The sequence below is a fragment of the Globicephala melas genome, chromosome 18 (assembly GCF_963455315.2).
Source record: "Globicephala melas chromosome 18, mGloMel1.2, whole genome shotgun sequence".
In the NCBI taxonomy this organism is placed as follows: domain Eukaryota; kingdom Metazoa; phylum Chordata; class Mammalia; order Artiodactyla; family Delphinidae; genus Globicephala; species Globicephala melas.
The window spans coordinates 23,410,589-23,423,674 of record NC_083331.1 but is presented as its reverse complement, the minus strand read 5'-3'; the positions used below and the strand labels follow the sequence as shown (position 1 = coordinate 23,423,674).

General features: G+C 39.7%; 1 protein-coding gene across 3 annotated transcripts in view; it reads right to left on the bottom strand.

Moving 5' to 3' along the window:
• EPSTI1 (epithelial stromal interaction 1) overlaps nucleotides 1-13,086 on the bottom strand; it is a 96,870-nt gene that overhangs the window by 20,179 nt on the left and 63,605 nt on the right. For 2 of the 3 annotated variants that reach the window (XM_070044068.1, XM_030882167.2), the window contains exon 8: nucleotides 11,786-11,866. The exons of the other annotated variant lie outside the window; for it this stretch is intronic. In XM_070044068.1, the coding sequence (XP_069900169.1) occupies nucleotides 11,786-11,866 (81 nt within the window). The remainder of the gene's footprint in view (nucleotides 1-11,785; nucleotides 11,867-13,086) is intronic. 3 annotated transcript variants of the gene reach the window in all.

Genomic DNA, 13,086 nt, shown 5'->3' with positions numbered 1-13,086 from the left:
TTTAACTTACCAATGCCCATTTTTTACAACTACAGAGGTAGTCAAATTCTTTTTCTCTCACGACCTATCATATCTGCAGTGATATGATATAAAAAGTTGTAATATATAGCTAGTCATCTTTGCATTCGAAGAAAAAACCTTACTATGTCTTGGTAAATTATTTAAGAGAAAAAAAATCCCATTAGGTTAGAATTTTCTTTCAGATGTTAATATGTATAAATCTCTGGGTGTGTATGTGTGTGTGTGTGTTTGTGTGTCTTCTCCCCTTACCAGGTTGTGACATCATGGGGATGACAGTTAAATAATATTAATTCTAAATTATTTCATCTTTTTCCTTTCTCTGAAACAATTCGTAGAACATAGAAAAACAATCTGTTCCTTGAAAATTCTGATGAACTTGCCTGGAAAATTATCCACGTTTAGCTTGTTAGGGAGAAGTAATTCTCAGAAAATTTTAGAAATCACTCACATCTTCATTTGTCTTTATTTTAATTCTTTCAATCATTTTAGAGTTTTACATTTTCTCATAAAACCATTCACTTAATCCACATATTCATTAGCATAGTATTATATAGTAATATAAACTTAATCTTTTCTAAAACTGTGGTTCTAGCCACTCATTTCTACTGTTGTGTAGAAACAGTAGAAATGCAGTTGTGTAATCTTTTCTTCATTAGACTTACCAGAGATCTGTTCATTTTGTTGACCTTATCAAAGAACAAGCTGTTGGATTTTTATAACAGCTGTTTCTTGATGTTTTGTTATTAATCTCTGTTCTTAATTACTTCCTTCAGTATAGTTTATTGTTCTTGTTCTAAATTCTTAGGCTGGATACTTAATTCATTTCTGTTTTGAGTACTGATTGGATTTAAAGTTATGATTTTTCTTTCTCTGAGTAGAGCATCTCAGGGTACAGCTTTGAATGCATTCCCCATAAAGTGCTCTCACCACTTTTTCTAGTGTATTCTATGATAATTTTCTCTGTCATTGAATAATTTAAGTATGTTCTCATTTTTTGGTTTGTTTTTACTTTCCAAATGACTATATAAAATCAATAACCATGCAAAATCAGTAAGTGCACTCAGCCTATCAAAAAAAAATTTTGAATTCCTAGAAGGTAGAAAGGAGACAAAATAAGCTATATGGAGAAACAAGCATGCAGGATAAACCGGGGTTGAGTTAGCTGTGTTTCTGAAGGAGATCTGGGAGGCATTCATGAAGATGACCAGTTGGAGAATTACACTGAGATGAGCTTGGCAGTGGGCTCTTCCCCTGCCATGCCTGTGTGCATAGCAGCAAGCACTGACACGGCCCCTTGGGTAACAGTGAATGGAGGAAGGGTGTCTGAGCTCAGAGAAACAGGACAATGTCCCAGTACCTGCTGACTTCAGGAGAACAAGAGGCTGCCACACACAGAAGACAGGCTCCTGTATATCTCACTTGGTCATGTGCCCAAAGAAACATGAGGAGATAACCAAGAATCACCAAACATTCGAGAAAGAAAACTACACGAGATAAAACTTAAAATGGAAAGGAAAAAAAGTACTGCTAAAATAGTAAATAGAAAATTTTAATGGTTGTATAATTACCATCAATGAAGAGATCAGAAAGACTACTGCACTTATAAAACAGAACGTGGCTATGAAAAAGTAAGTCAGCAACCTTGGTAAATAAACAGATTTGATGCATGTGCCAAGTAAGCAGAATGGACACTCATGAAGTAACGCAGTGAACAGGATGACCTAGCTCAAGGTTTCCTTCAGAATGCAACGGAAAAGGCCAAAGAGACAGGAAGTATAAGAAAAACAACTAAGAGAGATAGAGAACAGATACAGAATTTCCGAAAGCCACTTGATACATAACCCAGAAATGGACAGAAGAGACAATACAGGGGAAGAAATGTGAAAGGAAAATAGAAATTTCCCTGAACTGGAGTGAGATTTATATTTTGAGCTTAAATAGGCCAACCAAAGGTCATACAAAATTTAAAACAAAAACACTGTGAAATTTCTTATGATGGGGAGTAAAGGAGAGGAGAGAAAAGAGGAAAAATAAATAAATGGAACAGAAAATTCTGAGTCAAGAAAATAAAAAACAGAAAGCATGAAAGAAAATGTAGTTAAAAAGTAAATTATGTAGGAGGGGCAGAGTCAAGATGGCGTACTAGGAGGATGCAGTATTCGCATCTCCTCACAACTAGGGCACCTACCAGGCACCAGTGGGGGACCACGGACATCTAAGGGGACGGGAGGAACCCCCAGCAACCGAGTAGGATGTGGGGCATGGGGGGAGTGAAGGGGGAGGAGAAGTGGAGGTGGGATGGGACTGGTGGCCCTGAGGGGCGGCTGGGGGAGGGAAAGGCATCCCACACCCAAAGGGGCAAATTGGGGAACCATTGGGAGGGCAGAGGATCAAAAGGGAGTGTGGCCAGGTTTCCACTGCCCATTTGGGCCCCCAGGAACCTGCTGAGATCCTGGGCCTGATCCTCTGCCCACCTATGCCTCCTCCAGCTGCATGGATCCTGAGGGAAGGAAGGGGGAGCAAAAGTAAAGGCCGGACCTCCAGGACCAACACCCCTGAGGGGTGGTTAGGGGGAGAGGAGGAGTTCCTGCACCCAGCGGGACCCACCCATGGTTAGGGATCCAGCAGTGACGGGGAGACCCTGGGGGACATGGTAGGGGAGGGGCGTGAAGGAACAGAAGGGAATGGGGGCAGTGCTTTCCCTATCCATTAGTCACCGGGAAGACTGTTGGGCTCCCAGGCCTAATCCTCTGCCCTCAGAGCCTCCCTCCTGCCCCGCAGAGCCCAAGCCCCACCCCTACACCCCCACCCAGGGCCCCACCTCTACAACTGGAGACCCCCTCTGAGACCCCCTCCAATGCGCTGGGGCTAAACCCCACCCACACAACCTCACTCAGCGCCCTACCTCCAAACTCCGGAACTCCACACTCCAGAGGCCCTCCTTTCGACATCTGGCCTTTCCCCTTACGTGCAGGTCCTAAGCAGAGGCCCTGCCCCATGCTTCAACATCACCCCAACTAGGCCCTGCCCCCCGCTAAAACGTCACGCCCCACCTACCTAGGTCCCACCCCACCCTAAACCGCACCCCTGCCTAAGTTCCACCCCCGCTAAACTCCACACCAATAGCCAAGGCTTCTTTTATTTTATTCCCTCTTTTACATTGGGGTTCTGTTTTACCTTGTTGATTCATTGTTGTTGATTCTTTTATATTTTTATTTTTCCTAATCTTTTACTTCTCTAATTTTATTTAATTCTTGATACTTTGTTATTGTGCTCTCCTTTTGGCGTGTTTTTCCTCCCCCGTTTTTTTTTTTTCTTTTTTCTGTTGTGGTTTTATTTTACCTTGTTGCAGTTGTTTCAATTATAGTTTTATTTTTCCTAACATATTTTTTATCTTTCTAATTTTATTTTGTATTTTAATTCTTTGATATTGTACTGCTCCTTTTTTCTTTCTTCCTTCCTTATTATTATTATTTTTTTTACCATGCCATGAAGCTTGCAGGATCTTGGTTCCCAGGCCTGAGGTCGGGCCCAAGATCCTGTGGTGGGAGCTCCAAGTCCAAATTGCTGGACTAACAGAGAACCTCAGAAATCATGGAATATCCACCAGAGTGAGGCTTCCTGGAGGTCCTCATCTCAGCACCAAGACCCAGCTCTATCCAACTGCCTGCAGACTCCAATGCTGGACGTCTCAGGACAAACAACCAGAAAGACAGGCATACTGCATCAACGATCAAAAGAAAAAAAAATGAAATGACAAAATGATACATTACAGAAGAAGAAGCAAGGTAAAAACCTACAAGACCAAATAAATGAAGACGAATAGACAAGCTACCTGAAAAAGAATTCAGAGTAATGATAGTAAAGATGATCCAAATCTCGGAAACATAATGGAGAAAATATAAGAAACATTTAATGAGGATCTAGAAGAACTAAAAAGCAAACAAACAGTGATGAACAACACAATAACTGAAATTAAAAATACCCTAGAAGGAATCAATAACAGAATAACTGAGGCAGAAGAATGGATAAGTGACCTGGAAGATAAAAGGGTGGAAATAAATTCCAGCAGAATTAAAAAAAAAAAAAGAATGAAAAGAATTGAGGACAGTCTCAGAGACCTCTGGGACAACATTAAACACACCAACATTCAAATTATAGGGGTCCCAGAAGAAGAAGACAAAAAGAAAGGGTCTGAGAATATATTTGAAGAGTTATAGTCAAAAACTTCCCCAACGTGGAAAAGTAAATACTCAATTTCAGGAAGCGCAGAGAGTTCCATAAGGATAAACCCAAAGAGACACACACTGAGACACATATTAATCAAACTATCAAAAATTAAATACAAAGAAAAAATGTTAAAAGCAGCAAGGGAAAAGCAACAAATAACATACACGGGAATCCCCATAAGCTTAACAGCTGAACTTTCAGCAGAAACTCTGCAAGCCAGAAGGGACTGGCAGGACATATTTAAAGTGATGAAAGGGAAGAACCAACAACCAAGATTACCTTACCCAGAAAGGATCTCATCCAGATTATACAGAGATATTAAAACCTTTACAGACAAGCAAAAGCTAAGAGAATTCAGCACCACCAAACCAGCTTTACAACAAATGCTAAAGGAACTTCTCTAGGCAAGAAACACAAGAGAAGGAAAAGACGTACAAAAACAAACCCAAAGCAATTAAGAAAATGGTAATAGGAACATACATATGGATAATGACCTTAAATGTAAATGGATTAAAAGCACCAACCAAAAGACATAGACTGGCTGAATGGATACATAAACAAGACCCATACATATGCTGTCTACCCACTTCAGACCCAGGGACACATACAGACTGAAAGTGAGGGGATGGAAAAAGATATTCCATACAAATGGAAATCAAAAGAAAGCTGGAGTAGCAATTCTCATATCAGACAAAATAGACTTTAAAATAAAGACTATTACAAGAGACAAACAGGGACATTACATAATGAACAACGGATCAATCCAAGAAGAAGATATAACAATTGTAAATATTTATGTACCCAACATGGGACCACCTCAATACATAAGGCAGATGCTAACAGCCATAGAAGGGGAAATCGATAGTAACACAAGCGTAGTAAGGGACTTTAACACCCGACTTTCGCCAATGGACATATCATCCAAAATGAAAAAAACACAGGAAACACAAGCTTCAAATGACACATTAAACAAGATGCACTTAATTGATATTTATAGGACATTCCATCCAAAAACAACAGAATACACTTTCTTCTCAAGTGCTCATGGAACATTCTCCAGGATAGACCATATCTTGGGTCACAAATCAAGCCTTGTTAAATTTAAGAAAATTGAAATCGTGTCAAGTAACTTTTCCGACCACAACTCTATAAGACTAGATATCAATTACAGGAAAAGAATTGTAAAAAGTACAAACACATGGAGGCCAAGCAATACGCTACTAAATAACCAAGAGATCACTGAAGAAATCAAAGAGGAAATCAAAAATACCTAGAAACAAATGACAATGAAAACACGATGATCCAAACCCTATGGGATGCAAGGCCAGGCACTATAAAACTATAAATGTAAGGCCAGGCACTATAAAACTATAACACTATAACACTATAAATATATAAAACTATAACACTATAAATGTAAGGCCAGGCACTATAAAACTCTTAGAGGAAAACATAGGAAAAACACTGTATGACATAAATCACAGCAAGATCCTTTTTGACCCACCTCCTAGAGAAATAGAAATAAAAACAAATATAAACAAATGGGACCTAACGAAACTTCAAAGCTTTTGCATGGCAAAGGAAACCATAAAAAAGACAAAAAGACAATCCCCGGAATGGGAGAAAATATTTGCAAACGAAGCAACTGACAAAGAATTAATCTCCAAAATACACACACAGCTCATGCAGCTCAGTATCAAAAAAACAAACAACCCAATCCAAAAATGGGCAGAAGACCTAAACAGACATTTCTCCACAGAAGATATACAGATTGCCAACAAACACATGAAAGAATGCTCAACATCACTAATCATTAGAGAAATGCAAATCAAAACTACAATGACGTATCACCTCACACCGGTGAGAATGGCCATCATCAAAAAATCTACAAACTATAAATGCTGGAGAGCGTGTGGAGGAAAGGGAACCCTCTTGCACCTTTCGTGGAAACTGATACAGCCACTATGGAGAAAATTATGAAGGTTTCTTAATAAACTAAAGATAGAACTACCATATGACCCAGCAGTCCCACTACTGGGCATATACACTGAGAAAACCATAATTCAAAAACAGTCATGTACCACAATGTTCACTGCATCACTATTTACAATAGCCAGGACATGGAAGCAACCTAAGAGTCCATCGACAGATGAATGGATAAAGAAGTGTGGCACACATATATATAATGGAATATTACTCAGCCATATAAAGAAGTCATAGAGTTTGTCATACAGAGTGAAGTAAGTCAGAAAGAGAAAAACAAATACCGTATGCTAACACATATATATGGATTCTAAAAAAAAAAAAAATGGTTCTGATGAACCTAGGGGCAGGACAGGAATAAGACACAGACATAGAGAATGGACTTGAGGACACAGGGAGGGGGAAGGGTAAGCTGAGACGAAGTGAGAGAGTGGCATGGACATATGTACACTACCAAACGTAAAATAGCTAGTGGGAAGGAGCTGCATAGCACAGGGAGATCAGCTCAGTGCTTTGCGACCACCTAGAGAGGTGGGATAAGGAGGGTGGGAGGGAGACGCAAGAGGGAGGGGATATGGGGATATACGTATGCATACAGCTGATTCACTTTGTTATACAGCAGAAACTAACACTGTAAAGTAATTATACTCCGATACAGATATTAGGGAAAAAAAGTAAATTATGTAGCAAGAATATGTGCAAATACACTAGCAATCACAATAAATGAGAATATATTAAAAGAGACCACGAAATTGGGTAAAATGAAAATCAGCCATTTTTGTCACTAGAAATCTAATTTAAGCCAAGTGACACACAGGGGTTAAGTGATGGAAAAAGAAATTGCCCCATAAATTCTAACAAGAAGGATGGCAGAAAAATATATTAGAATCAGACAAAATTAAAAGACCAAAAACATAAAGCTAAAAATCACTAAATGGGAAGAGTAGTATATTACATATTAATCAAAATCTGTACTAAAAGGTAGGCTTCTCATAAGTCTCATTGGTTGGAACTACTTCCCATATCAATGGCTGAACCAATCATAGTTAAGGAGACTAGAATTTCCATGATCAGTTAGACCATTTGCAAATGGATCCCTTGACTGATTTCTTCTGACTTCTTGGAAACACAGGCCATGGTAAGTAGGATGAATACATGAAGGAAAAAAACAAGGTTTTAGGAGAGAATTAGGCAATCGACAGTATTTTATACACCACTCAAGTTATCACAACACACAATTTTTTCTTGTATAGCATTAATTACTACCAAATGATTAATCACTATAAAACAAAAGTGCAATGTTTTTTGTCTCCTTTTGTCCATCTTCTCCATGAAAAAGTAAAATTCAGGAGAGCAGGGACCTTGTCTATCCTGTTTCTAATTGGAGCTCCAGCATCTTGCAGAAGGCTCAGTACATAATAGGAGCTCAATACATGTTTGTTGACAGGATGGATGGATGGATGAATACTGGGATGGATTACTCTGAGATAGATCAACCAGAATAATAAAGTGAAAAAAAAAAAAGGGCTTCCCTGGTGGCGCAGTGGTTGAGAGTCTGCCTGCCGATGCAGGGGACACAGGTTCGTGCCCCGGTCTGGGAAGATCCCACGTGCCACGGAGCGGCTGGGCCCATGAGCCATGGCCGCTGATCTTGCGCATCCGGAGCCTGTACTCCGCAATGGGAGAGACCACAGCAGTGAGAGGCCCGCGTACCAAAAAAAAAAAAAAAAAAGCCAGAAAAGGAAAGCTTTATATGGTGTTAAATAATGTCAGAGTTACAGGGATAGAGGGATTGCAAAAAGACCACTGCATTGAATGTTCTGAAGGGATTTTACCTTTAGAGAGCAGTTTCAGTAAGAACATTTATGAATATAAACCAGAACATAAAGCATTAAGGACAAAGTGGGCAATAAAGGTATGATTACAGTAATATTACCTTTGTCCTTTTTGTTTGTTTGTTTTGGTAGAAGCAGAAAAGGTGTTAGCTCTGAGGATAGCAGAATCAAGGAAGGAGTTGGTTGGCTGCTTTATTTACAATGGCAAGAGTCAGCATGTTGGTTGACAAAAAATGTAGTAGTCAGTGGAGAAGAATATACTGAAGGTATAGTTTGGAAAAGGAATTGTAACTAAATTTCTAGAAGAGGGAATTGAATCAAATGTAAAATACTGAGAAGTTAAACTTAAGGAAGAACCTACTGTCACCAGAGACCAGAGTAATGTAAGAATGTGAAAGTCAGGGACATACAGGGCAGGATCAATGTGCTGTCACCTCAACTTAACCTAGAGAATCTACTCTCCAACTCCACAGTAGGTGTTCAATAAATACTTGTTGAATGAATGGAATGAACAAACACATGAATAGGTGCAATGATACAAATGTGTTATTTTCTGTATCTTCCTACCATAAACGTGATTCTTTTTTTTTGAATTTTGTTTTATTTACTTTTTATACAGCAGGTTCTTATTAGTCATCAATTTTATACACATCTGTGTATACATGTCAATCCCAATTGCACAATTCATCACACCACCATGCCCACCCCCCCCCACGGCTTTCCCCACTTGGTGTCCATACGTTGGTTCTCTACATCTGTGTCTCTATTTCTGCCCTGCAAACCGGTTCATCTGTACCATTTTTCTAGGTTCCACATATATGCGTTAATATACGATATTTGCTTTTCTCTTTCTAACTTACTTCACTCTGTATGACAGTCTCTAGATCCATCCACGTCTCAACAAATGACCTAATTTCATTCCTTTTTATGGCTGCATAATATTCCATTGTATATATGTACCACAACTTCTTTATCCATTCATCTGTCGATGGGCATTTAGGTTGCTTCCATGACCTGGCTGTTGTACATAGTGCTGCAGTGAACACTGGGGTGCATGTGTCTTTTTGAATTATTGTTTTCTCTGGGTATACGCCCAGTAGTAGGATTGCTGGATCATATGGTAATTCTGTTTTTACTTTTTTAAGGAACCTCCGTACTGTTCTCCATAGTGGCTGTATCAATTTACATGCCCACCAACAGTGCAAGAGGGTTCCCTTTCCTCCACACCCTCTCCAGCATTTGTTGTTTGTAGATTTTCTGATGATGCCCATTCTAACTGGTGTGATACCTCACTGTAGTTTTGATTTGCATTTCTCTAATAATTAGTGATGTTGAGCAGCTTTTCATGTGCTTCTTGGCCATCTGTATGTCTTCTTTGGAGAAATGTCTATTTAGGTCTTCTGCCCATTTTTGGATTGAGTTTTTTTTTTTTTTTTAATATTGAGCTGCATGAGCTGTTTATATTTTATATACCTGAAAATTAAATCCCAGATCTGATTTTCTAATCTGTTGAGCATTCTCTTTATAAAATGTTCTACTTTTAATGGTTTTCACATTCTGAATATATACACCAAACTTTATAAAATACTATTTAAAACTCACTAAAAGTTATTTTAAAGTAAATCGTATCTACAATGATTTCACAACACTCCCCTCGGTATCTAAGTCCCTCAGGACCTAGGAATAAATTAAAAGATCACAGAAACACTTCATGTGATTTAAGACATTACTGAAAATACAACATGAGTGTATACCAGATTTAGTTTCCACATGCTAATTACTAGAATCTTACTATAACATTGCTTCTTTAATTGTGGATTTCAATATGAGGCCTTTGTCAGAAGAAAAAAAAATTGTTAAACACCAAGGGATAAAAATGTTTCATGGTTTCTTTATTGTTTATATAGTAGCTTAATAACTAAATTGGCAACTTACATTATTTCTTTCAACAATTTAATTACTACGTACTATGCACAATACAGCTCAGCGACACAGTCATTTATATCATATGCTGGATGAAATTATGAAAGAGTAAGAAGTTGGCCACTTTTGGGAGGAGGGTAGCACTCAAAAGGGTCAAATTGGGCTTCCCTGGTGGCGCAGTGGTTGAGAGTCCGCCTGCTGATGCAGGGGACACGGGATCGTGCCCCGGTCTGGGAAGATCCCACATGCCGCGGAGCAGCTGGGCCCGTGAGCCATGGCCGCTGAGCCTGCGCGTCCGGAGCCTATGCTCCGCAATGGGAGAGGCCGCAAGAGTGAGAGGCCCGCGTACGGCAAAAAAAAAAAAAAAGGGTCAAATTAGAGCAACGACAATTAGTACATATTTTGTAATATGATTTCCACCCACAATTGCTATAATAAGTTACCTTGTGCAACAAAGACATAATGGAAAAAAAACAAATTAAACGAAATCGAGGAACTCAGAATGGGAGTTAGAATTCTGTTAATTGTATAATTGAAGAAACAGATTTAAGAGACATTCTGGAAGAGGGCTTCCCTGGTGCCACCATGGTTAAGAATCCGCCTGCCAATATAGGGGACACGGGTTCGATCCCTGGCCCGGGAAGATCCCACATGCCATGGAGCAGCTAAGCTCGTGTGCCACAACTACTGAGCCTGTGCTCTGGAGCCCGCAAGCCACAATTACTGAGCCCATGTGCCACAACTACTGAAGCCCGCGCACCTAAAGCCTGTGCTCCACAACAAGAGAAGCCACCACAATGAGAAGCCCGCGCACCGCAACGAAGAGTAGCCCCCGCTCACCACAACTAGAGAAAGCCCGTGCACAGCAACAAAGACCCAGCACAGCCAAAAATAAAAAAATAAATAAATTTATTTTTTAAAAAAAGATATTCTGGAAGAAATGACAGGATATCACCATAAACACAGCAAGAAAAAAGCTGGAAAATAAAAATGATGGGGAATATAATGGTCTTCAACTGGCTGAATAATTTATTTTGCTCTTTTAAAGGACCTGGAATGAAGTGGCCCCTTGGAGCTGACTCCCATCTTCCCCATCACTCCCAGCCCTTGTTGAGGAGCCTCTGGCACCACTGAGCCTACGTATCAAGGCAGGTATGACCATCAAGTCACAACACTGTTTTTAGTTACATGCCAGAAATTTCATATTCTAATAAGGATTACCCTTGAAGTACTTTTCTTAGGAGGTTCTGTATTCATTTCACTGATTTCTCTTGCTCGCTTTATTTGGAATTTTATGTTTTGTTTGGAATGCCTCACATATGTGTATACGTGTAGAGTATCCTTACTTTTCATTCTATGTATATTTTTAGATGAACATTTAAGCCAGTTTCATGATTTTGTATGCCTGCTTTGTTTGTTATGCATTACAGTGGTCTCTGGACACTATTTGCAATATCATATATCTTTGGTTTAAAAAATGGCAGTGGCATTGGTTATGTTTTGTAGATCGTAAGTTCCCAAGTGTTCTATCATCCTCTCCATGAGATGCTGGCTCCAACTACAGCAGACACACTGTAGCCCCTATGAGGCTAAGTATCACGAGAGTTTTGACCAGAAGGAGCCACCGCACCACCATACTCTTAAAACACATTCACATCTCACCATTTTTAACACCTGTGGGGTTTTTTTTTTCGGAATTTTCATGTATGTAAGAATTTCTGTTCCGAAACCCTTCAAAATTATCTAGTACCCCAAGCAAATAATTAGCAGTGGCTAATTGGGTCTTTGAATACCTTCTGGCTATGTTCGTCCTTCATCTTTTGCAATTTTTTAGTTCCTTCCCTTATAGAATCCATAGAAGCCTGTCTTCTGGCCTGTAATGGTATAGGAAAAAAAAATCATGGGAAAAAAGCATCACAACAGTGTACTGGTCTGCCTATCATGGGTCTGGTTCTAACAAATTAACCTCATACTAAGCATGTAGTAAGCTCTCCACATACAGTTGCTTACTGAGTGATTTATGCATATGTCTGCAGATGCCCCTTGGGATATACAAAAAGAAGGTGAGTATAAGCACAGTCATCAGCACATTTTAAAGGATGATCTAAATGTTTGTTTCATTAAGCTTTAAAAATATCCCCTCAGAGATAATCGACATAGTTTATTCTTTCTAATGAGAAGGATTTGAATCAGAGGAAAGCTAAATATATTTTTCAAGAATATTCCAACTAGCTGTTAAATATCAGAGGCAAGCAATGGTGACACTGACTACAGAAGCACTGACGTGTCTACTGCTCATTAACGCTATCCCGTTAAAGAGCGTGTCAACTGCTGATTGATACCATGTAATCCCAGAGATGCCTTTCTCTGTAGGTCTTTGCGTCCCTAATCTGTACCTGAAGTTCACTTCTCTTCCTGAGAGGGGTAGCAAAGCCTGTTCAGGAGCACAGGAGCCATCATTTCTGGCTGAATTAGGACCTCAAGGGGGAACCTCGGAAGAGCCAGCACACACGGTAAGATGTCCTTCAGTCCCAGTGACCCTCCACGTCAGTGTTCCCCCCATGGGCGCAGAGACCACGTGTGCTGGAATTTATGAGATTTCAAGTATCCTATCTGTTCATGTCACTTTCTCTCCCTCACATTGATTTGTAGCCCACCCTCTGTAAGGCAGAGAGGCCAGCCTGATAAGCTAATGCGCAGGAAATCCATTGTTCTCATAAAACTACCAGCAGCATCACGGCAGCAGGTGACATATTTCAGGCCTAGTTCTTTGGACTAATAATCCATAAAGTTTATGTAGCCTGATCCCCCCTTTTCTCTTGCCATAATTTTTCTCAAGCACTTCTTAACTCATTCCCCCATTTCTGTCACTATAAAACCCATATTCCATCAAATAATAAGAAGCACTTGCCAGAAAGGGAGAGAGGCTCTCTGAATTGTATCAGCTATAGCACTACCCATTAGGAAGGTGGAGCTCCAGATGTGTTCAGAAAGCCCACATATATCCAAACCCTGCTACATTAGACAGGCACACATATCCTAGGACTTTGTTGTATCCATATTCTGAAAACAAGGGGACTGTGATAAGATATAA